Source organism: Nomascus leucogenys, chromosome 11, assembly GCF_006542625.1.
Source record: "Nomascus leucogenys isolate Asia chromosome 11, Asia_NLE_v1, whole genome shotgun sequence".
NCBI lineage: Eukaryota > Metazoa > Chordata > Mammalia > Primates > Hylobatidae > Nomascus > Nomascus leucogenys.
In genome coordinates, this window is record NC_044391.1 from 23672999 (window position 1) to 23699165 (window position 26167).

General features: G+C 37.2%; 1 protein-coding gene across 4 annotated transcripts in view; it reads right to left on the bottom strand.

The window, feature by feature from the left end:
• Nucleotides 1-16347: 16347 nt before the first annotated feature.
• HEPACAM2 (HEPACAM family member 2) overlaps nt 16348-26167 on the bottom strand; it is a 43938-nt gene continuing 34118 nt past the window's right edge. For 2 of the 4 annotated variants that reach the window (XM_003252477.3, XM_030822089.1), the window contains 6 exons: nt 25292-25417; nt 25178-25202; nt 25046-25083; nt 23635-23708; nt 20074-20183; nt 16348-17090 (listed from right to left, as the gene is read on the bottom strand). In XM_003252477.3, coding sequence (XP_003252525.1) covers nt 17087-17090; nt 20074-20183; nt 23635-23708; nt 25046-25083; nt 25178-25202; nt 25292-25417 — 377 coding nt within the window. In that variant the 3' untranslated portion in view covers nt 16348-17086. The remainder of the gene's footprint in view (nt 17091-20073; nt 20184-23634; nt 23709-25045; nt 25084-25177; nt 25203-25291; nt 25418-26167) is intronic. The other 2 variants (XM_030822090.1, XM_012510450.2) reach the window with 2 other exon arrangements.

The following is a 26167-nucleotide window of genomic DNA, read 5'->3' on the forward strand; positions in this document are numbered from 1 at the left end:
AAAAAATAGCTGGTTGTTATTTAACTATGCCTACATCTTAGCAGAATTCAGGCTCCTCTCATAATAGTAATCTTATGGTCTTTCAATCATCTTACAAAGGGGGTTTCAGTCTGTGAACAAGGAGGGGGTCATTAAGCTATAAACAAAATTACTCCCATGGTTAGCTTGGCCAATGTTCAGGAATGAGTGAGGACAGCCAGCCTGGGGGGCTAGAAGCAAGGTGGAGTCAGCCATGCTAGTCTTCTCTTGTTGTCATGTCTTTGCAAAGGCAGTTTCATGTTCCTTGCCTCCCACCTAGCTTCTGGTAGCCTAAGGCATTCTTTGATTTGTACATGGTGTTTGCCTTGTATTTTCACTTCACTGTATGTGTCTCTGTCTCCTAGTCATATTGGATTAGGAGCCTACCCTATGCTAGTGTGACTTCAATTTAACTTAACAAATTTTATCTGCAATGACTCTATTTCCAAATAAGGTAACTTTCTTAGGTACTGTCAGTTAGTACTTCAACATATGAGTTTGGGAGGGTGGACACAGAATTCAACACGTAATACATAATAACAAAAACAAAAAAGAAGATACAAACTGATAATATCAGAAATGAAAGAGAAATCATCACTACTGTTCCCACTGACACTAAAATAAATAAATAAATAAATAAATAAATAAATAAATAAATAAATAAATACCATGAACAGCTCTATGTCCACAAATTTGGACTCTTGGATGCAATTAATCAATTTCTTGAAAAACACAAACTATCCAAACTCACAGAAGTAGAAATAGATAATCTCAATAGATCTATGTCTATTAAAGATATTAAATAAAGAGTTAATAATCTTTCAAAAAAGAAAGCATCAGGCTCAGTTGGTTATATTAGTGAATTCTACCAAACATTTAAAGAAAAAAAGATGTAATTACATATAGTCTCTTCCCAAAAATAGAAGCTGAAGGAACACATTCTAACCTATTCTATGAGGTCAGTATCACCCTAATACCAAAACAAGAAAAATGCTTAATAAGAAAAGGAAAACTGTAGACTAATATCTCTCATGAATATAGATAGAAAAATCCCAACAAGGTATTGGCAAATGGAATACGAAAATGTTTAAGAAGAGTTATATATTGTGATTGATATGGTTAGATTTGTGTCCCCATCCAAATCTCACTTTGAATTGTAATCCTCAGGTGTTTAGGAAGAGACCTGGTGGGAAGTGATTGGATTATGGATGTAGTTTTCTTCATGCTATCCTCATGATAGAGAGTTAATTTTCATGAGATCTGATTATGTTATAAGGCAGTTTTCCCTGCTCTTGTTAGAGCTTCTCTCTCCTGCCACCATATGAAGAAGGTCCTTGCTTCCCCTTTGCCTTTTGTCATGATTGCAAGTTTCCTGAAGCTTCCTCGACCATGTGAAACTTTGAGTCAATTAAGCCTCTTTCCTTTATAAATTACCCAGTCTTGGGTATTTCCTTATAGCAGTGTAAGAATGGACTAATATAGTGAATTCATACTGGGAATGGGGCACTGTTATGAAGATACCCCAAAATATGGAAGCAACTTTGGAACTGGGTAACAGGCAGAGGTTGGAGCAGTTTGGAGGGCTCAGAAGAAGATAGGAAGATGTGGGAACATTTGAAGCTTCCTAGAGACTTGTTGAATGGTTTTGACCAAAATGCTGATAGTGATGTAAACAATGAAGTCCAGGCTGAGGTGGTCTCAGATAAAGATGAGGAACTTACTGGGAACTGGAACAAAGTGTACTCTTGCTGTGCTTTAGCAAAGAGACTGGCAGCATTTTATCCCTGCCCTAGACATCTGTGAAACTTTGAACTTGAGAGAGATGATCTGAAATCGGAACTTACAAGGGAAGCATAGCATAAAAATTTGGACAATTTTTCTTGGTGTGGTGGCTCATGCCTGTAATCCCAGCACTTTGGGAGGCCGAGGCAGGCAGATTACCTGAGGTCGGGAGTTTGAGACCAACGTGACCAATATGGAGAAATCCCATCTCTACCAAAAATACAGAATTAGCCAGGCATGGTGGTGCCTGCCTGTAATCCCAACTACTTGGGAGGCTGAGGCAGGAGAATCACTTGAACCTGGGAGGTGGAAGTTGTGGTGAGCTGAGATCGCACCATTGCACTCCAGCCTGGGCAACAAGAGTAAAACTCTGTCTCAAAAAAGAAAAAAAAAGTTTGGATAGTTTGCAGCCTGATGATGTAATAGAATAGAAAAACCCATTGGGTGTGGTGGCTCATGGCTGTAATCCCAGCACTTTGGGAGGCCGCTGTGGATGGATCACTTAAGGTCAGGAGTTCGAGACCAGCCTGGCCAACAAGGTGAAACCCTATCTCTACTAAAAATACAAAAATTAGCTTGGAGTGGTGGCATGCACCTGTAGTCCCAGCTACTTGGGAGGCTGAGGCAGGAGAATTGCTTGAACCCAGGAGGCAGAGGTGAGCTGAGATCATGCCATTGCACTCCAGCTTGGGTGACAGAGAGAGACTCCATCTCAAAAAAAAAAAAAAAAGAAAGAAAAGAAAAGAAAAACCCATTTTCTCAGGAGAAATTCAAGCTTGCTGCAGAAATTCGCATAAGTAATGAGGAGTTAATCACCAAGACAATGGAGAAAATGTCTCCAGGGCATGTCAAAGGTCTTCATGGCAACCCCTCCCATCATAGACCTGGAGGCCTAGGAGAGAAAAATTGTTCTCTAGGCTGGGCCCAGGGCCCTGCTGCTGCTCTGGGCAGCTTCAGCACATGGTGTCCTGCATCCCACCCATGGCTAAAAGAGACCAACGTACAGCCCAGGCCATTGTTTCAGGCAGTGCAAACCCCACGCCTTGGAAGCTTCCATGTGATGTTGGGCCTGCAGGTGTGTAGAACACAAGAATTAAGGTTTGGGAACCTCTGCCTAGATGTCAGAGAATGTATGGAAACATCTGGATGTATAGGCAGAAGTCTTCTGCAGGGGTGGGGACCTCATGGATAACCTCTGCTAAGGCAGTGTGGAAGAGAAATGTGGGGTTGGAGCTCCCACACAGAGTCCCCACTGGTGCACTGCCTAGTGGAGCTGTGAGAAGAGGGCCACCATTCTCCAGACCCCAGAATGATAGATCCACCAACAATTTGCACCATGTGCCTGAAAAAGCAGCCAGGGGGTGCTATACCATGCAAAACCACAAGGCTGGAGCTGCCCAAGGCTGTGGGATCCTACCTCTTGCATCAGCATGACCTGGATATGAGATATGAAATCAAAGGAGATCATTTTGGAGCTTTAAGATTTAATGACTGCCTTGTTGGGTTTCTGACTTGCATGGGACCTGTATGTAGCCCCTTTGTTTTGGCCAATTTCTTCCATTTGGAATGAGAGCATTTATCCAATGCCTGTACCCTCATTGTATCTTGGAAGTAACTAACTTGTTTTTTATTTTAAAGGATCCCAGGCAGAAGGGATTTGCTTTGTCTCAGATGAGACTTTGGTCTTTGACTTTTGAGTTAATGCTGAAATGAGTTAAGACTTTAGGGGACTGCTAGGAAGGCATGATTTGTTTTGAAATACAAGGACACAAGATTGGGGAGGAGCTGGGGGTGGAATTATATGGTTAGGTTTTGTGTCCCCACCCAAATCTCACCTTGAATTGTAATCCCCAGGTGTTTAGGGAGAGACCTGGTGGCAAGTGATTGGATCATGGGGGCAATTTCCCCTATACTGTTCTTACGATAGTGAGTGAATTCTCATGAGATCTGATGGTTTTATAAGGCAGTTTTCCCTGCTCTTGTTAGCACTTTTCTCTCTTGCCACCATGTGCAGAAGGTCCTTGCTTCCCTTTTGCCTTCTGCCATGATTGTAAGTTGCTTGAGGCCTCCTCAGCCATGTGGAACTATGAGTTAATTAAATCTCTTCCCTTTATAAATTATCCAGTCTTGGGTATTTCTTTATAGCAGTGTGAGAACAGACTAACACAATAACCAGCTGGGATTTATTCTGAATATGAAAGGCAGTTTCAGCATTTGAAAATTAATTATTGCAACGCATTCTATCAACAGGCTAAAGAAGAAACATTATATAATCCTATTGATTGATACAGTAAAAGCATTTGGCAAAATCCTACACCCATTTATAATAAAACACTTTTAGCAAACTAGGAATAGAGGAGAAATTTCTCTGTTTGGTAAAGAACACCTACAAAAAAACTACAGCTAACATCATATTTAATGGTGAGAAAATGAATGCTTTCGCCTTAAGATAAGGAACAAGGCAAAGATGTTCTCTTTCTTTACTCCTACTCGAAATTGTGCTAGAAGTTCTAGCTAGTACATTTAGAAAAGAAAGCAAATAAATAAGATTGAGGAAGAAGAAATAAAAGCATTAAGACTATTAAAACTAATAAGACTGTTGCATCAGACAAGAGATAATGGTGACCTGGATCAATATAATGGTGGAGATGAAGAGATGGATTGAAGAGGTAAGAAATAAAATCCACAGAGCCTGGGAATGGATTACATATGCATGGTAGAGAGGGGGGTACCCAGGATGATTTTCGGGATTTGGTTTGCCTAAATAGAAAGGTTGTAGGGCCATTTATAGAACTTAAAGAGAGCACCGAAAGAGAGTAAATTTGGAAGAAAAAACTATAAATTATGCTTTGGTCAAGTAGAGATTGAGATGCCTTAGAGAAGTGATGTCACTTGCCCACTTTATGCTTGTGTGCTTGTGTGCATGTGTGTGTGTGTGTGTGTATGTGTGTGTGTTCCTGGAATTCAGAGAAAAGCATAGGGCTAGAAATTAGTTTGTAAATTATTTGCATGTAAGTGGTGATTGAAACCATAACTATGAAGAAATTGCCTAAGGGGAGATTGTAGAGTGAGAAGGATGCCAAAAACTGTGCCATGGCATTTAATGGCCAAGAAGAGGAGAATGAGCAGCAAAGGAGACTCAGAAGTAACTGAAGAAAAGGGGAAGACCAAGGGTAGTGTGTGTTTCAGGAAGGAGGCATTGGTCAAGAATGTTGACTACTGCTGAAACAGTACAATGACTACTGAAAAAAATCCATGAATTTAGCAACAGAGAAGTCATTAGTGACTTTACAGAGGGCTATTTCACTCTGTGATGGGGTTATGTGCCAGACTGAAGTGGGTTTAGGATTGAGCAGGAGGTGTGAAAATTGCAATAGCACAAAAAGAAAATCAAGAATGACTGTGAAGTGAGGGATAGAAATAGTACTACAGTTGCTAGAAGTGAGGAGGTGGAGGACATGGATTTGAGTGAGAAATTCTTTTCATTTTTTGTTTTAAATAACATTCACTTGAGTATGTTTTAAAGTTGGTGTAAAACATTCAATTGAGAGAAAAGTTTGAATACACATGGAGAAGAAAAGAGATGATGAATGGTGTGAAGTTCTTAAAGTGGGTAATGGGGTAAAATCCAGGGCAGAGGTGGAGAGATTATTCCCCTCTCTGGTAGTCAGAGAGATGCAGACCAGGCTAGACAGGGAGGTAAGTATGTTTTATTTCAAAAAAATGAAGGAGTTTCAATCTGGTAACTTCTGTTTTCTCTGCAAAGTAAAGATTCTATATCATTTATCTTGAATGGTGTATATGCAAAATTTAACACTCTCTTCTAGCATATTTGTAAACTCTCTTTGCTAGGCACATAGCTAACTGTTTAGTTTTGTGGGTTATGGATTGTATTTTGGTGTGATGTAGCATGCTGTAGCATTATAGATCTCTTCAGATTTTTGACAGTTTATGAAAGACTTGAAATCTTTCTATAAGGAGAAAAATTATAGAGATTGCAACTGAAGGTGATTTTTTTTCTTTTGACACATTTTGAAAAATGGATGCATCATATTCCATCATATAGATGTATTTTAATCATTTGCACATTGTTTTTAAAAATAATACAGTAATGAATATACTTATACATGTATCTTTCTTGATATTTCCTAGACATGGAGTCACTGAGTTAAGGAGTTTAAACATTTTTAAATCTCATAATACATATTGCCAAATTGCCCTTCAGAAAGATATCCAGTTCATTTAGTCAAACCCAAAAGAAATATAATTGAGAGATTAATATGCTAATTTTAAACTAGGAGACGACACAGTATCTAGAATTTGTTTTAAACTGACACTTTCTAAATTGGGACCATAGATGGCACTAAAGGATTAAGGGATGTAACCATGTTTGTAATTCTCTGTTGGAAGGGATCTTGAATGGACATCCCAGCCACCCTCTTTCATAGCAGATAAACTATAAACAGTTCTAGAAAAACAGTCCTTTCTGTCTTTAACCTTATATATAAATCAAATTGGTCACCCATTCTAAACTTACGCTTTTAGTCTTAATGGTCTGTTGTACTTGTAATTCTGTAACAAGGTAAGCTTATTGGAATTTATCTTGTCCTCTATGCCAGTGGTCCCCAACCTTTTTGGCACCAGGGACCGGTTTCATGGAAGACAATTTTTCCACAAACTGGGGAGCAGGGGGCGGCAGGGTGTGTGTGGGGGGGGTAATTTCAGGATGATTCAAGTGCATTACATTTATTGTGCATTTTATTTCTATTATTATTATGTGGTAATATATAATGAAATTATTCTACAACTCATAATGTAGAATCAGTAGGAGCCCTGAGCTTGCTTTCCTGCAACTACACGGTCCCATCTGTGAGTGATGAGAGACAGTGACAGGTCATCAGGCATTAGATTCTCATAAGGCGTGTGCAACCTAGATCCCGCGCATGCGCAGCTCACAATAGGGTTCCCGCTCCTATGAGAAGCTAATGCTGCCATTGATATGACAGGAGGCAGAGCTCAGGTGGTAATGCCAGTGATGGGGAGCAGCTGTAAATACAGATGAAACTTTACTTACTGGCCTGCTGCTCACCTCCTGCTGTGCAGCCCAGTTCCTAACACACTGGTCTGTGGCCCAGGGTTTGGGAACCCCTGTTCTAGGCTGTGGAGTATACTTCACCATGTCATTTGCAAATTCCTTGCAATACCAGTTTTTTTACACTAAACCTTGCCACCTTTCATTCTTCTGCTTCTAAAACTTTCTTTTTTTAAAGGAGGAAACATATAGGTCATAAGTCAGAAAGGCAAAGAGCTCTCATGATCTGATCATAAAACTCAGCACTGTGAAACTCTGGATATGAATTTATGCGACATACTTAACTTGCTAAGTTGTACAGTGACTTTCTAGCTTTGCAGTGTGAAAATTGTATTTTAAACAAACTATATAAATGTCAGGCTGATGTGTCCTTGTAGGGATGGTTTCGAATGTCACCACTGTCCACTGTTTTTACCATCAGTCCTTAGGAATTGCTTTGGTGACTTCTTACCCAACATTTCTAGGTTTCAATAGTCCAATGACTGAGAAGCAAGCAGGCTTGCAGGGAGTCAACTTTTCTTGGAAGACCAAATGGCCCCTGCTGGTGTAGATGAAACTTACATTAAGAACTACCTGTCTTAACTTAGGTTTCCCTCTGTAACCTCCTTCAGCGATGACAGCAGAACATGTGTTCAGTCATTATCTATGGCTGGGAGATAGGAAGGGGAGGGAAGCAATGGGAGCATTCATGTTTGTGCCTTTTCAAAGATAGATTTAAAATGCTAAAGTTTACAGCTTGCCACTCACGATAAAAATGCATTATTAGATGCAGAGGACATGAGAATTGAATCTACCTGTTAAAACCGGTTTACTTTAGTTAAAACGAGTAGCCATTGCTTCAGAAACCTTTCAGAGCCACAATACACACACACACACACACACACACACACACACACACTCTCTCACACTCACATACACACACACACACTCACACACACACACACACCCCTCCTTGATCTAGGCCTTTTTGTTTCTGTATAAATAAAGGTCTCACTGCTGTGGAGCAGCATGGTATTAGAGATAGGAAGTGAAATTATAGGTACCCCATTCTAGAAATGTAAAGAATACCACCTCATCTTTTTCTCTCTGCAGATAAAAGAAGTTTGCAGTCGACCTTACTGCAATGTAAACATTGCCTGATAATATGTAAATATGTATGTGGATGTTTCTATATATAAATAAATATATATGAATATACATTAAATATGTATTAAGAGAGACATAACTCATTTTGATTCTAGCTTATTAATTCTGAAAAAATGGAATTATTTTCCTAGCATTCTTATGCAAAGTGGAAGCCACCTGAACACTGAACAAATTGAATAGCTGATGTTCTGCAACTGTTTAACTCCAGAGAGCTTGGAAGCTTTAGCTTATATGTGTTATATGTAAACACATGGCTTCATGAAGACTCCAGTGTGATTCCACAAAGCAGCCCTTGCTGAAGTTGTCTGGGAGAAAGCAGAGAGTGATACAGACATTTACTCTTTAGTTGATGACATTGGAGGGGTTTCCTAATGTCTCTCAACATCAGTTTCTTCATCTACAAAGTAGGGAAAATGCATCATAGCATTATTCTGAAGGCTAAGGTAGAATATATTTTAGGCATCTGGCAGAGTTTGACATATATTGCACACCAAATTGCAACAATAAATTAAGTGAATCCTTGATAAGCCTCTGCCTCAGGGTAGTCTTTTGCTTTCCAATTCAATGTGTTTCAATCCAATTCAATTTCAATTCAATCCAATGACATAGACTTTTAGCCATAAGAAGCAAGACCCGCCAAATACTTCGTATCTTTCACCAACTGTTCTGATTAACCTGGCAGTTGCCATGGTAGCATTAGCCCAGTCCTCTCTTAGTTATGTAGGCTCCTTTATTCCAGGATTCACTCTTTTTCCTAATGAACAGCAGGTGAAATGGCCACAACATTAAAGCCAAATTGTTATATATTTTCATGAAAAAGTAGATTCTGGATTTGAGTGATAGAATTTTGTTTTAAATCTCTACAGTCGGTCTCTGAATCTTGATGTCCTTCCGTGTTGGCCACAGTTCCTCTCAGGCGATCAGAGCACACAGTTCAGATTCCTGTATTTGGAGATCCCTGGGCCATGATTAGAGTCACCACCCAACCTGAAAATCACCTGTTTACACTTTCAGATTTTTTTTTTACCTTTCTGGGATTCAGTTTAGGGGAATGGAGGAAGGAAATTAAAGGCAGGAAAATATGGAATACAACAAGGAGAAATGAAATCAGAACAAAAAAAGGAAAATCAGGAAGAAAGGGCCAAGAAAAATTGAAAGAAAGAAAATGAGGGTAAATGAAAGGGAAGAGATAAGTGGTCTACATACCTGAGTAATTACAGAACAATTTTGCACAAATGGAATTTCAATTAAGATGTGTGATTTAGAATGTTAAGTTCTCCTTAAGTAGTTTTTGTGCTTTATTTTATTATTGTAAAAAATCTATGAAGCAGTACAAATATCTGTAAAGTAAAAAAGAAAAAAAATTAAGCCTTTCCACCAGCTATTCCTTTCTTCTTCTCAGAGATTGCTACTAAATATTTTCCGTATATACACTAATACATAGAATTAGTATTGATTCATATGATTATATCACATATGAATCATACCAAAAAATGACCTGTGACATATTGTTTTTCATCTAATGAGATATGCAGAACTTTTCTCCATGTTATTACATTTAGATTTATCTCATTCTTTTTAATGCTACAATGTCCTAACTGTTAGTTTTATTAGTATTTAACTGGCCCCCTGCTGATAGGTACTCTGATTTCTTGTTCCTTTTCTTTGAACAGATCATTTCAAAACAAGAAAACCTAAAAACACTACTGGGAAAAGTTTGGACATTTAATCGACATTATAGGTATTTGGCAACTATTACACTGTGTGTAATTACTTGATAGAGCCTACACTAAGTGGTGCTGCATAAAAATGATAAGAGTACAAGTGAGATGCCATGCTGAGTTCTCAAATGAGGAAACAAATTTTCTTTTATGTCTACTTCTTGGTCCAGTTATTTAAGCAAAGGCAACGACTTGGTGAAAAGATTTGGACTTTATAATATCTGTCTGCCAAGAAGATATAGTTATTTATGGTAAATTAATAAAAGCATGGGCCATAAAACTGAAAGGAATCCTAGAGTTGATTTGGTCCTTCTCTCTCATATTACAGATTAGACAACTGGGACTGGGCACAGATAGTGTTTGGTTTTACCTCAACACTACCACATCAACACTACATACACAGTACTAGTTTGCTAATATCATTTCTATGTGTGTAACCTAGTTACTAAATGATATCTCATTTATTTTAAGTTGTTTTATCTTCCCCATCTAATAGGGGAAAGTAGATGTGTGTACAGGGCTCCAGCAGGGTTTTATAGGCAGCATTACAGGATCATGAAAGAATCCTGGGCACTTCTGGGGAGGCTGCACAGTAGATATGACATCAGCATGGATAGTCTTGAAGAGCAAACAGGAATATTCCAGATGGACAAGGAGGCAAATTAGAGCTTTCCATGTATGGTCATGATATAATCTATTGTTTAAGCTGGGACACTTTTCAAAGCAGAAGGTTTGAAATAGATGTATTTTAAGTGTGTGTGTTGGAGCAGTGGGGATTTTCCTTGATGGCATGAGAAACCAGGTCAAGGTCAGAAGTTGTTAGACACAAATGAAATCAAGCAAATGTATTTATCTATTAGCATCTAATTATGACTGCCTGGCAGGTCAGCCTCTACTACTGTTTGTTTGAAATTAAGAATTAGGACTTGCAGTTGGTAGATTTCTTAATATGCAAAATCATATAGTTAAAAATTAAATTTCATTGAATTATTTCAGTAAATATATGTTAATTAACCTAATAAAATTTCACTAAAACAGAACTGTCTAAGAAATGGTTAGGTGGTCATTGTAAACACGAGAATCTTCCTGATCTGGAACCAGAATATAGAGGGTCACCCACCCTTTTTAAAAGATATTTATGGACATACAGCAATAAAATTCATGTTCAATTTTTCTCTTTAAAGTTGATTTCCAAGTTCGCTTTTTGCTTCCTTAACTGCTATTTCTTAACCTTTCCTGGCATCTCCATAATGGTGATGGCATCTCCTGAAGTTGGTGTTTCCAAGGGCATTTCCCCCTTTATTTGGTTTCTATCTCATCTTTTTGACATCCATTTCCACCTGTTCCTCATTTCCATACAAAACTCAATTTTAATCGGATATTCATTGTTTTTCCACCCACTCACATGCTTCTGAAGGTGTTGTCTTCCCTACCATATCCACGGAAGTAAATTCTGAGTATTGTTTTAATCAAGGTAATCCCACTCCTCTTGCTAATAATTCATTTAGGGAAGGGTATGTAATATGTATGGCCAAGGAAACTCTACTGGAATTCTAGTAAAGGCTTCTGGGAAAGGTTTCCTCACACCCAAGGAAGTAGCACACAAAGTGGCTTTTTCCATTTTCTGGATGGTGTGGCATGTTTATATGACTTCTGGAATTGCTACATCCATCCTGTAACCATGAGGGAAGAGTAGAAGATGAAAAAGAACTTGAGTTCTTGATGACATTGTTGAGTCATTAAATTAACCAATCCTGGGAATTTACCTGGCTTTTGAACTTCCTGTCATTTGAGATAATAAATTATTCTTTAAGTCCATTTAATCTGAGTTTTTTGTTATTCTCTTTCAAAGGCATGGCGATATATGGTCCAAATTTACTTCTTAAACCCAGACCTCTCCTTGAATGTCCCTCTTGGATATACAACTGTCTGTTGGACATTTCTGTTTGGAATCCTAAACTAATCCTAACCTTACCTAGTTCTGAACTCATCATTTCCCCCCTTTTAAACCTGTTGCTTCACATGCACTTCCGGTCTTGTGTGATGGCATCATCAAGCTCTCAAGACAGAAACACAGGCATTATTTATGACTCTTACCTGTATTTGATATCCCACATCCAATAACTGGGTCCCTATAAGTTTTATCTCCAAGACTTCCACCCTATAGTCCATCGAGCGCTTCATCCTCATCTTGATAATAGTAATATCTTCCCTAATTATTTATCTAGTCTCAGTTTTGTCCTATAAAATCCATTTCCAAGTTTATGTAGAGTGATCCATCCAAAACAGAAATCTGTTGTGATTGCTCATCTGGTCTGAGTCTCATTACTTACAGAATAAATCCAAGTTTCTTTACTGAACACTCAGGTTCATGCATGATCTGACCCTTATCCATGTACTCTCATTCATTCATTTTATCCTCAAATATTTCTTGATTGCTGAGATATGATAGTCATTGGGAATATAGGCAGATGTTGTTCCCTGCCTTCCCTGAATTTGGCAGCTTACAGTCTAGCAAGGAAGATAGACACTAAGCAAATGACACCCTTGTGATGAGTGTAATGGGGAAGTACAGTTAACTAGCTTTTTCTCTCATCAGTACTTGCCTTGACCATTCCCTCTCTTATTCTCTTATTATTCCTGCACTGCTTACAGTTCTTCACATAGACCAGGCTGTTTCTTGCCTCTATGCCTTTGCCCAAGCAGTTCTCTCTGCCTGAAATGCTTTCCTCACATTTCTTCACTTGGCTAACTCCTTCTTGTCCCTTGAGATTCAGCTCAGCTTCCTCCAGGAAGCCTTCTTTGAATACCCTAGACTCAATTTGATGACCTCATCTAAGCTTCCACAGTATGCTTTGTGTTCTTTCTTAATGGTGTACCATGTTGCATTTACTATCTACTAGTACTATTATTTAATTTATTGTATCTCTTTCTTTGACTAGACTGCAAGCTCTTAGAATATAAAGACTGAGTCGTATTTAGTTCTTCTCTATCTTATGGCACATGAAATATAGTTAACAAGAGTTTATTAAACATAACTGAAATTTCTAATGAGATTTAAATTTCTCAAGGACTGGGTGTGTTTTATAATTTTACTAAGTATACCCTCCTGGATCATTCACATGTTTTTAGTTTTGCATGACTATACTTGTCATACTTGTTCCTCATATATTACAAATCTTACTCAATGTTAGCTCCTGGAATGCCCTTTCCTCTAAAGTTGGTGTGTTCCTTTTGCCCACCAAAACCCAATATGCTGTAAGAAATCTTATTGGATGCTGCCAAAAGGAAATCACTCCTTCTTCTGTGGCGTCTCTGCATTTTTACACACTTCTACTATTGCATTTAGAACACAGTATTATAATTAGCTCTTTACGTGCTTGGTCCACAGTATAATTATAGTAGCATGATAAGGGTTTCGATACAGGTGTAATGAGAGCATTGCAGAGGACCTGACCTGCTTGGGGAATGTCACTTTTGAGAAAATCAAAGCAGGGTGAAGTTTGCCTAGTTCAACCTCTTCATGTTTTGTTGGGGAAACTGAGGGCCTGAAAGTCTGAGTCAGTTTCCCCCTCTGTAAAATGTCTAGTTATCTGTGAACTGTGAGTCAGAAAATATGAATTATTTTACACATAATGAGAATCAAATTTTATGTAATCCCACCATGTGACTCTCTAGTTTCTGAAGGACAAAGCATTTTGGTAGAGTTTCAGTGAAATGCAAGGAAAAATGCAATGTTATTTAAGTGTCTCTGGGAGACAAATTAAAAGAAACTTGGTTATTGAAAATACAGTAATTTATTTGCCTCCTGTAGATGGTGTCTTTATTAAATACAAAGAGGGCAGGCAATTCAGCTCATTACAATTCAAAAACCGTGTATTGTCTGTGTTCTAAAGTGTGTGTGCTGGGATGAATGCGATGAGGCTCATTGATCCCCAAAGACTCAGAGGCTCAGAGAGCCTCTGTCATAAACCTAAGGTGGGATTCTGCTGGAGATTTTCACAAGTGTGAAAACATTCTCCCATTTTATGCCCTACTGATGGCAAGCAGTTGAGCTGTCATCTTCCCCAAGAGCATATTCAAATGAGAAAATTCTTGGCCAAGAAACAACAAACAAGTAAATAAACTCTGCTGGGAGCTCAATAATACTTGAAACTAATGAAGTTCCCGAGGTAAGGCTGACAAGACACAGTTGTGTTTGCTTCATTCCAGGATGTCATGCCCAGAGAAATCACTGGTGCATTGGAATAGACCTTGGACTTGGAGCCAGAGATGTAGTTCAAGAATCAGCTCTGCCATTCATTGGTTTGGTGACTTTAGGAAAGTCATTCAACTCCCAGAGTTTTGATTTCTCCATCTGTAAAGTGGGTATACTGGTTCTAGCTCACAGGGTTCTTGTGAAGATCAAAAGAAGTCATGGATGTGAAAGTTGAATAAACTTCAAGTTTAATATGGTAATCACAATAAACAGTGTATCTAGGAGATGAGAATGAAGGAGAGTAACACTGTTAAATCCAAATGCTGTGTCTGATTTCTGTGTCGATGAGGAAGATAGTTTTGCTTTCCTATTGCTTTGTGAAACTAAAACATCTATATTAATGTATATTTGAACACGAACTTTAGAGGACTGTGTAAGAATGATATAGGAATATACATGGTTATATATAGCAATGTAGAAGCAGAAAATAAGAACTTTAAAAAAATAAGTTTAAGTAAAATATAGGGAAATAGCCACCTATATGTTAAGTAATGTGTTGTCACTCCATGTTTATTATTTTGAGAACACCTTTTCATGTACATGCTCTAGTGCAACTGAAAGATCATATGGACCTTGATGTCTGAGACTATATTGCAGTTTAACTGAAATTGTCTTATTAACATGGAAGTACATGTCAGAAAACCAAGGAAAACTATATTTTAGTAGTAGGTATTTTAATTTTTTGCATAAAAGTCTATCAGTAGAATATACTCTTTAAAAATAATAAGCATCAAGAATTTGATTCTATTCCAAGTTAGAAGTGGTAATATAAAGTTAAAAACTAACACTAGCTACGATTCTGTTTAGTAATGAGAAAAGAACTTTAGGCTGGCTTTTAAAGATTAATTTGTTAATTAGGTGAACATCTGGGTTTTGGTTCATCACTTCCCTTGGAAACCTTGATTAATTTATGAAACTTTCATCCTCATTTACTAAAAAAGCAGTGAGTCATCTGGTGTTACACAGCAATGACAACAAAAGTTAATTGGATCCTAGATCCTTTCACGTTTCTGCTTTCAGCAATTCCTTGCCACTTTGAGTGGAACCATGCGCTAAGGGAGTCCGTGTATTTTTGTGTGTGTGAGAGAGATAGAGAAATGAGAGGAATTACAAGTAATTGAAAAATGAGTTTGAGAAAATAAGAATATATATTTGTATTTTCTTTGGTTTATGGTGAGAAACTCTGGAGGTATACACAAAATAGCCAAACCAAACCCCAAAGCTAACAAACACAATTACCTCAGTGCATGTTTTTTTTAATAGAGTTTTGATTTGTGAACCATGTGAATGTATTATTATCTTTTCAGAAAGAGCTGTTGAAGATTGTGGATTAAAGTGTTTCAGAGTTGGGTTTAGGAAGGGGAAGACAGAGATGTAGCTGTAGTTTATTGTAGTTAGTGTCTGGCCTCCAAATAAGAGATGCATTAGCAAAGAGAACACCCCCAAGGAAGGAGGGGGGCACAAGACTGAGAAAGAAAGGGAGAGGTGGATGGAGCTGGGGTGGATGGCTTACTTACTGACTGACTTTCTTCTGGCCCTGCAGTAGGATTGCAACCTTTTTTTTGGTGCTGCTACTTACAAACTGCATTCAGCTTAGAAACCACTCTTTAGATATACCTGTATATGGCACATGATCTTGGCCATGTGAAACAATACTCACAGATGAAGGAGACTTCATCACACTGGTTCTTAATTTCTTTCTGCTTTTGCTTTGCCTCTCGTTGTTCCTTCATCCTGTTTTCCTTATCAACTTTACTTTTTGGGCATATTTTATCTTGTGATATTATGCATTTATATGAGCTACCATGAATCTTTTCTGGAATTCGAAGGAGCATGAATAAATAGGTACATAACTAATCTGGGGAAATGCTAACAGAGGAGTAAGATTACAAGTGATTTTAATTGTTTTATGGTGAGTCTTCTGCATTTCCAAGTACACATATATTTTTACAAGGGGCGTGAATTTCTTTTCTAATCAGATACAGTAGTTTTTTTGCTAAATGTAGAAGAAAATACTTGTGGTAGAACTGATGGACTTTTCCAACAGAACAATATATAAGGGTAGTAGAGAGAGAGGACCAGAAAACAGTCGTGGGACTAAAGTCTTAATTTTCCTTTCACCATGTGCTTCTGTGAAAATGCAGGAGGGGCAATGTACCTACAGTGGCTTGCTTGAGACTTGTAGAAAAGACATTCTATTTTTAAGATTTCTTTTCTTCTATTTAAAATAATAGGCCATGAGAGAGCAAGATCTTTCTTTTTATAATTCCCTATAATCTAGAGTTGATTGCACATTGGGAAATAAGGATTAAAAAAAACAATGTCTACAATCCGATTTTTATGCAATATTTTACTCTACAAGACAAAGAATTAAGACCACATAAAAGCAAAAAGAGAATAATTTATTCGATTCCATCTTTCCTTGAAAAAAATAAAAATAAGACTTTAATAGTCATTTCCTTAAGTGTTTACAAGTCTTCTCAAAAATACTACTGGTGATTGAAAAAAAGAGAAGGCATAGTTTTGTTTTTGTGACAACCATCCTTATTACTTTGTTACTTTGTTGTACAAATAACAAGATAGAAATTTGGAAATAAAATCAAAACATAAATTTAGCATTCTTAACACTAATAAAAATTTAATAAAACAAAGTCTGCTGAAAAATCTAACAATGTAAAGTTTCCACATTTGTAGGTGAGACAGGATAGTCTCAGTGTTGATGATAGTGAAAGTATAGAGTAGAAATAATTGAGGTTTGTAGAGATATTTCATACAAAAGTAATGAGGAAACCCCCGTCATTTTCGTTCTCCCCGTCAGCATAAGAAAGACTGTCCACTGAGGAATATTTCCCCAACACGTCTTTCTGTTGCACAAGACATTGTGTATATGCTGAAAAACCTGCAGTTCAATTTGCATAAATGCCTCTCTTCTGCATGTAAAGGAGTAATGAGTAAGAGGTGTTGGTCTTGGTTTCTTCATGGATTCCAGATTAATATACTTTTCCACTGTTTTTCCTTAAAATGTTTCTTCAGAATTTCACTCGAATGTACTGTTTAGCCCATGAAAGTTCACCTAGTGAAGAGATATACAAAATATGTAACCAGTTCTATAGATTTTTCAGGTCTGCAGGTAAAAGAACCTGAAATTCGTTTATTGCTTTCCAGGGCTACAAATTAGATGAATGTTTTGAGCTAGCTCAAGAAAATTACATTTATCAACAAATAAATATAAGAGTAAGCAATTATTAAATTTTGTAGATAATTTACTTTTGAAACTAAAGGTTTACTTAACTTGAATGTCCTGTTTTCAATATACTAACATCAGTCTTGGGTTCAATATAAACCCTACCAAGAGCATTTAATGAGGTCAGTAGACGACGTTGAAATACATTCAGCCATAAGTTCACTAAATAAATAATTGGGCTGAGTTCTAGAATATGAATACAAACCAATTTACCAATTCGTTAAACAGCAGTCCAATTAGGTAATAGACACATGAAGTAAAGAAAATAACACTGTTATTTTATAACAGTCTAAGAGCCAAAGAATAAAATTGTTTGGCTGTCTTTCCTACTCAGAAGTGACTGCCAAATAAAAGAAAGCAGTGAAATTAGGATTCTTTCCCCAGAGCTGGCACATTCACGTTGGGAATAAGAGATGGGAGAGATTCACCAACCACCTATAATAATGCATTACTCATGAAGTTGATCTTTGAATTTAATTGGACCTAGAGGAGAATAAAACCATAGGTAATCAGGAAAGAAAAATGCTCTCTGCATCTATAGGTGGCATTTATCCTACTGAGAAATATTCATTTTACTAAGAATCACTAATCTTTAGTTAAAATAAGTAAACAGCAGCCCACTAAACTATGAAATCTTTAAAATATCAAGTCTTATTTAATGTCTTGCTCTAGCATATAGTAAATGTCCTGGAAATGTTTGTGAATTGATTATAAGTAAAATAAGTGCAAAATAGTTTCTGATAAAGAAAAAGGAAGCATTTCACTTATTTATTAAAAAAACAAGTAACATAAATCTGAATTCAAATAAAATAACACTTTAGAAAATATTGGCTCCCCGTTTAGATAAAGCTGGAAGACAGACAGAGGAGGAAAATTTTAAGAAGGATATTTCGGATAAGGGAGACAGCTATGGAGAAAGAGAGGAAAAGAGAAGGGTAGACTCAGAAAAGGAGGGATTCAAAGGATGAAGGTAAAGGAAGAGAGAGCCACTGGAAGACAAAGATGTACATAGATAAACTGACAAACACAAAAAAAGATTGAGAAGACGGAAGGAGAAGGTGAGAAGAGAGAGGCTGTGAGAGGTGGAGATGCCAGTCAGATTGGGCTGGTAGCATGAGCTGGGGTCTTGAGGGTGACTGCCTTTTGGAGGAGGATGTCCTAACAGCAGTTTTGAATACTTTTTAAATAGCAGTTTTGAATGCCTGAAAAAGAACATTTCTGCTTTGTTTTCAATTCTCAAATCTTATTTATGAAATAAACTTTTATATTCTTAAGAAAGTCAAAAGATTTTGCTAGTGTCTAAAAGTCATCTAGTTTCAAAAGGTGCTTTTTTTTAAGAATCAGTTTTTTGACATGCAAAACAACCCAATCACTTTGTTTTGTGTTCTGAAATTGTAGCTGCCATATTCACAATTTTGACTTAAAATTTATTTCGTTCTTGATAACCTTAAAAGATAAACCCCAAGTTGTCATTTGATTTGTTTACATTCTAATGTGAAAAATTGATAGAAGAAAGGATACATAGAAAAACAAATGAACTTAAATAGGATACAAATTTTAATTAGATTAAATCTTAGAAAGGAGACATAATCTCAGAATTCTTTCAATGCCTTATATTTAACAGCAAACAAACTTCTCCCTAGTTTTCTGTTATAGACAGTAAAGAGAATTAGATATCATTTTAGAGTTTTTATTCTTAAAATATCATGTAATAATATCCTACTCTTGTGTTCTACTACATTGATAATGCAATGCTTTACAACATTTTTTTTTTCAAACTAGAAGTTCCTAGCTCCATCAGAGTCTGTTCTTTATTTATGTGACTCTAAGTAAATTTTCTCTGATGAGGTTCTCTGAAGTGTCTTGCCACTTATTTAGTCCTTAAATGACGCACAGTCCCCCCAGGACTAGGTTTCCTCCCCATAAGATGATTTTCCTTGGATTTGTTCACTCCTAGCTGTTATTTTTGATATTTACTCAGAAGTGTGCATGAATTACTTTGCTGGAACTGTTTATTTTGGCAGAGGGGAAGTTTCTGTATGTGGTTATTGATGTTCTTTTCAAAGTCAATAAGTGACAAAGAAATGATGGAAGATGATCTGTGGCAGTTATGACTGCAGGCAGCTATAGCCCACAAAAAAGAGAAGTTCATTTTATTATTTCAGAAGATTGTAGGCTTTATTTCTCCATGGCATGGAGGAAAGGGAACTTCTTAGTGACAGCCTTGAGCTTAACTGGATAAATAGGTTCTCAGCTTCGTCCTCAGCACAGGTTTTGTCCTCTATGGGTGAGAGGCCAGTCCTCAATGGGGTTCCACTCGACTGGGAATAGGCTACTTCAAATAAGAGGATTGGCATTGGTGCTGACTGTGCTGTGGACCCTCTGTAGGCTTTTATTTTACTGGTCCTATTTTTAGTGACAAATCATAATGGCTCTAAAACTACCATAGCCACTGGAAAATCATTAAGTAATCATTAAGATGGCTACAGAATTAGCCTGAACATGCCTTTCATATTCAGATGTGGATTCCTTGGGGAAATATTGTGAGAAAGAAATGTACACAAGAGAAAGTTGTTTCTAGAGTTTTGTATCTAGTCCACTGGCCCAAGTGCATGGCCCTCGAAGATATTTGTGTGTTTGCCTGTTTTGTTTCTCAAAATTATGTTCAGGTGGGGAAGTGTGTTCAAATGTACAGAAGCTATAATTTCTTGTTTTGGTATTTTTCTTCTGTGTCTTTTAATCAATTCTGGGGAAAGCAAAAGCTAAATGCTTAGCCTTTCCATAGCACCATCAAATGCAGATTCATACTTACTCTGGATGGTCTTGCTGCTGGGCAGGGATGTGCTGAATAACTTCATATACTGTACTGTGCAAATCTTGCCCTGATACACCATCAGAGGCTGGAATAGACCTGCTTGGGATCTAGAAAATGTGACACGTTAAAAATAAATTATCTCAAGACTAGTAAATAGTTTTTCCACTATGCTGCATAGTTAAAAACAACTGGCAGTAGTGATGATTAGAGAATTAGAACAGTTTATCTTCCCTAGAAGGTTGACTTCCTCCTTGCTACACTTTTCTGCACTTACCCTATGGCAGTTTGTGCAGCAGCATAGCTATAAGGTCAGAAGAAGGATAGCTTGACAAAGCTATGGCTTTTTTCTTCATTTAAGAAGAAAGCTGGCAGTACTGTAAAGGAAATATTATAGAAAGAAAAAAATAGCAAAAGAGAAGATATCAGGACATCTTAGAATCAGATAGCACATATCATTATCTTTTCTATACCTCAGTTACCCTTTTGACACTATTTGCCAATTATGTGCGCAAGGATGGCTTAAAAGAAAGAACAATATACAGCCCAAATCCCTCATCATATTGCAAATAAGTAAAGACAGTACCAAGAAATGTGGAACACTCAAAGGAAAATGTTTTGGTTTAAAGGTAGTAATGGACTGTAAAAACTAAATGCTTGGGTGAATGTGGAAAGAATAGTGTATTTATGGCTGGTAAAAACCGACGGGTATTTTTATTGAAAGTGGTATTTGTGTTTTATTAATTCCCATTCCTTGTATTTCATAACTTTCTTCTTCCTATAAACACTCCCTCCCAATTATTTAGCCAAAGTCTAGTTTTCCTCCCCATCCCAAATGCTTCCTATTTTAATCCTGCTTCTGTCCAATTTCAGTCCTTCATATTTATACAGCTTCACCTCGAGGACTCTTTGCTCTTGATAACTCTGAAGAGTTCACTATCTCATGTTAATTTGACCTGCTAGGTTTTAGTGGAACATCTTAGCTTTTTGTTTTTCTAGAAACCACTAATTTCCATTCCACTTGCTATAGCTCTCACATGAAGCCTTAGATTTGTTTTGTCATTTTTGTGTCAAGGAAGTTTTGGTTTACAATCTATCCTTGAGATCAGCTCTTGATATGTGTTGTATGAAGGTATTCAGGAGCTATGGTAAAAGCAATCTATTGATGATCACCAACTTACTCACCTAACCTAATACTAGAGCTGTTAAATAATAAACTTGCTCACTTAATGCAATTGCTTTCTGTCTAACTCCTGAAAGAGGTGCTAAATGGACAATGAAATGTACAATGGGTAGAGACATAAGTAATTCATTTGTGTACATACCACACAATATGCCAAGAGATTATTTTGATTATCTTTTTTTGAGTCAGGGTCTCGCTATGTTACTCAGGTTGGTCTTGAACTCCTGGGTTCAAGTGATCCTCCTATCTCAGCTTCCTGAACAGCTGGGACTACAGGTGCACACCGTGGCACCTAGCTTATTTTGATTTTAAATAACTCTTAATAGTTTAATTTATTTCCCTTCTCAAGTTCAGTTTTGAGATCTTGGTTTTATTATCACCTTTCCTTTTCTTCTAAAGGCCATTGCATTTGGCTGCTAATCTTCCATTACAAAGCTACATATACATAGCTGCCATTCTGGCTTCTCATGCAGATCCTCCTCCTCATGTCCCTGTCCTCATCCTCCTCCTTTGGTTGTTGGTCTTGATTTCTCACTTCTTTCCCAAAGCACCTGCCATGGCCAGTTAAGAACCTCAGCAGATTCCTCAGGAGCTTGCAGCTTTGAAGACGGACATGGCTCCAAATCAAGTTATTCTGTTTCTGACAGAAATAAGCAGGGCTTCCACTATGTAATTAAAGCCCCTATTTCTCTGCTTCAAGTTCTTCAGGGCTGTAATATTTTGAGCCAATTGAGGTCCTCCCAGTAAAACTCCAAAATTGAGTAGTGATTAATCACATGGTAAGATTTAAAATTTCTTACATAAATCTCACTCCTTTCCAGTGAATTCCTAGGAATAAATGTTTGCATTATTTTAAATAAAAAAACTGAAACTCCTTATTCAAAAACTCAATTATAAGTCTTAGCTCTTCAGTTTCCTGCTCTCCAATTTGAAGCCACACCTCAGAGTGGTGCTTTCTGCCATCATGAGAAGCTGTTTGAAATAACTGATCCATCAAATATTTGTTTTTGTCTTTTGGTTGTGGAAGTGAAGGTGAGCCAATCCTGCCTGAGACTGAATAGGGTATTGCAAAGCCTTTGCACGGCAGTTCTTTGCTTCATCTCTGATTGTTACTGACTCACCCTTAGGGAGGATGAAATCCAATCAGTCCCTCTCCATTACTCACGTGACATTTCTCAAATAAAGTCTGTGGCCAGGAAGCTTACTAGATAAACCTTATACACTGATAGAATCCTCTGAACAAGAGAAGTCACCATTCCTTAATGGCAAATAGTCTTTTTAACAAATGGAAATGAGAATGCCTGGAAGCCAGTGATCTGTTTTTATGGTGCCCTTCCTCAAATGGACTCTCATAGCGGAATAAGGAAGCAGAGGAAAACTTGGTTCTATACGAATCTATAAAAGTGTTAATAATCTGATTCGATCAGAGAAACATTCTGCATGTCTGTTAAGCAAAACTGATTACTTTAAAAGATCTTTTTTTTTTTTTCTGGACTGAAATGACTTCAACTATATGAAAGCTCCCTTGCCATCTCATGCACCTTTAGGGCAATAATAAAGATGTAAACTTGCATATTTTGGGCCTATATGGTAACTTCCTTCTGAAAGCATGAGGTATCTTCAAGGGTGTGATCAATTGTCTTTGCAATGTTGTCAAAAGATATGAGGGGGCAATAAAGGGAAAACTGAGGAACAGAGAGAGTTTAGTAAAGTGATGGGTTGCAGTCACCCAAGTGATGCAGAATGACTTAAATCAGGGTCTCCTGATCCTCTGTTTATTCAGTATTTATTTATTTGAGACAGGGTCTTACTCTGCTGCCCAGGCTGGAGTGTGGTAGTGTGATCACGGCTCACTGTAGCCTTGAACTCCTGGGCTCAATGATCCTCCTGCCTCGGTCTCCCAAGAAGCTGGGACCAGAGGCATACACAACCATGCTTGGCTAATTTTTAAATATTTGTTGGGATGGGGTCTTTGCCCATGCTGATCTCAAACTCCTGGGCTCAAGTGATCTTTCCATCTCGGCCTCCCAAAGCCCTAGGATTACAGATGTGAGCCACCACGCCCAGCCTGTTTATTCAGTTCTCTTGACTTTCAACCTAGTTAGTTCTCTCTTCACTGAGATTACCAGGTAAAGACTATTTATGAATTAGCATAACTTTCTTATTTGTGTTAGCTTTACTTATAAAGGTGAACTAAGATGCTTTAGCTTCCCAAATCTGGCAATGCCATTAATTACGGAGTAAGTCAACACTGCTTAATGCAGTAATGGGTAATGCAGCCATTTGACCACACTGCCCAGTGCTTAAACAAATGCAGTTTACACCTCTGGTGAAGCAGAATTCTACTTCTTGGTTAATCAGCCACTAGGAAAACCAACCTTGGAAACACCAGAAGCATCTGGAAAAGCAACAAATTCATATATTCCGAAGTCATCCAGAGCATCTTCATGGCCTGAAATGTAAAACAAATACTATTTACAAACCAAATGCCTTGATTTGCTGTTGTTTTTTAAACCTTTGTAAAACTTATTTTTATTGTCTGCTTTAAATGGTATAGGTACAAAATGAATTTAACATTTCCTAATTCCTATAGTCGTATTGCCATTAAGCAGTGTTGGAAATCACTCTTTCTGAAGCTGAGAATCGAAACTGAATTGGAACAATTATTCTTAAAGCCAGACGTGAGAATAGCCTGTTGTATCTTTAAATATACACAGGTGGGCAACCTTGGCCTTTGTAACTCGCAGTTACCGGAGACTCATGGTCACCAGGGCTTCAGCCTGAAGGTCATACCAGTTCTTGACCCACCCGTAATATCTACTGCACCCCGTTAGATCTAACAGATCCAACAGATCATCAGAACTAGAAAGAGTAAATAGCTAACTGAAGCTTCCCATACATAAAAAGTAAAATACATTACAATATCAATCCACATAAACTATCATCTATAGAATCATGGCGGGGGAGGTGGTTAGGAGGAACCAGATAGCCTCTGCGGCCCTTGCCAGCTCTGACATTCTGTCACTTATAAGTCAGGAAGGGCTAGAAAAGAGGAAGAAGGCCCACATTTATTACACATCCAGGCATCATATCAGGCACTCCACCTATATCATTTAATTCTCATAGCAACCTTAAGGGGGAAGTTTCTATCCCTATTATATAGAAGAGGAAGTTGTGGTTAAGAAAAATAATTTTCCTAAGGTGACATGAGGGGAAAGTGGTATATATAAAACTGAAACTTGGCTCCCTGTGATTCTGTGGCCTGAGCAAAAACTTTGTTAACTTATAATAACTCAGTACAGTCAATATTGATGATAATGAGGGTTACAGTGGGGACAAAGAAGCAATCCTGGCCCCTGCCAAACCTTCTTTTCCTCTTCTCTTTGGGATGGAGCTGCCAGCATGAAACCTACCTTAGGAATGAACAAAGTGATAGAACCCTTTGGCATTTTCAAAATAATAATAGGATAAATGAATTAGCAGAACTAATTTCTTTGGTCCTACTGACTGTGGACAAGTGACTTAATCTCCTTGATCATTAGTTCTCTTGACTGTAAAATGGAGTTAAGAGTGCCTTCCAGGCCTGATATTACAGACTTGTGTGACTTATATAAAACCAATACAGAAGACAGCACTTTGTAAAGTGAAGGCACTAACCCAAAGGTAAGAGGCTGTTATATTAATTTTAGCTCATATTAATTATATTACATTAAGAATATATAATAATATTAACACAACTAATTAACATACATTAAAACTGATAATAGCCCTTTTCAGCCTGGCCATTACCTGAAAATGTTTGAGCTTTCCTGTATTCTGTTTCTGGCCTGAAAAGACAAAATAGGTATTTTTGTGAGGGATAATAATTGAGGAAAAAGCATCTAAGGAAAAAAACTATTTTCATAGAAACAGATGCATTACCTGCCTTCTAGTTTCTGTTTTATAACTAAAATCAACAGAGAAGAAAAATGGTAAGGTTTTTTTTTAGTACACATATATACAGCTTCAAATTTTTTTTTTGTAATTTTAACCTACCTTTGTAGGGTTGATATTTTTTCCATAGGAAGAGAAGACACATGGATATAATCAAAAATAGTGATATTCCAGTTATACTTGCTAAAGGTGACAATGATTTTCCTTTCTGTGCAAGCTTCTCTAGTCCTAAATAAAAAGATAAATATATTTTTAGCAATAAATTGCTACAGTATATAACTTGACTTTTTAAATGCCTTATTTTAAATGAGACGCTATTGAAAAAAAAACATATAAACATGTATATTAGAGACACACAGAGAGGGAGACCAAATGGAAGGAATGCACTTATTTTAGAACACACACTAAACTCCCTAGGGATACCTGTGATTGGAAACGTGGTGCACTGCCCAAGTTAAAACTGATTGTGTTGTACTACGTGTAGCAAATATCTCACGTCGTACTTCTGTTATGTTTGCCACCTTAACTTAGATCTGTTTCATCTCATCATCTCTACATCCCTAAACGCTAAGTTGTTCTCTCATTTTCCTTCCATTTTGCTTTTTTAGCATAATTCAAGTATGTGAATTTTCTAGGGAGATGGTATGTGATTAAAGGTGCAAGAGGGGAGGTGTTCATTTCAAACACACTTTAGTAATTTTTGGCCAATAAAGAAATGTCTCTTACCATAAATGATGAAAAAAATTAAAAAGAAAAAAGAAATGTCAATTCTTAAAATAGGATGTCTGTGTGATTTTTCAAAAAAAAATTTAAAGTCCCACCTTTTGACTAGAATTCGCTTTGTTTTATAAGTCATTCCCTTTATTAATATCACTATATAAAATACGGTGCTAATAACATCTGCTGAGTGTTTACAGTATGTCAGGCTCTGTTCTAAGGGTGCATGATACGTATTAACTTACTGAATCTTTACAACAA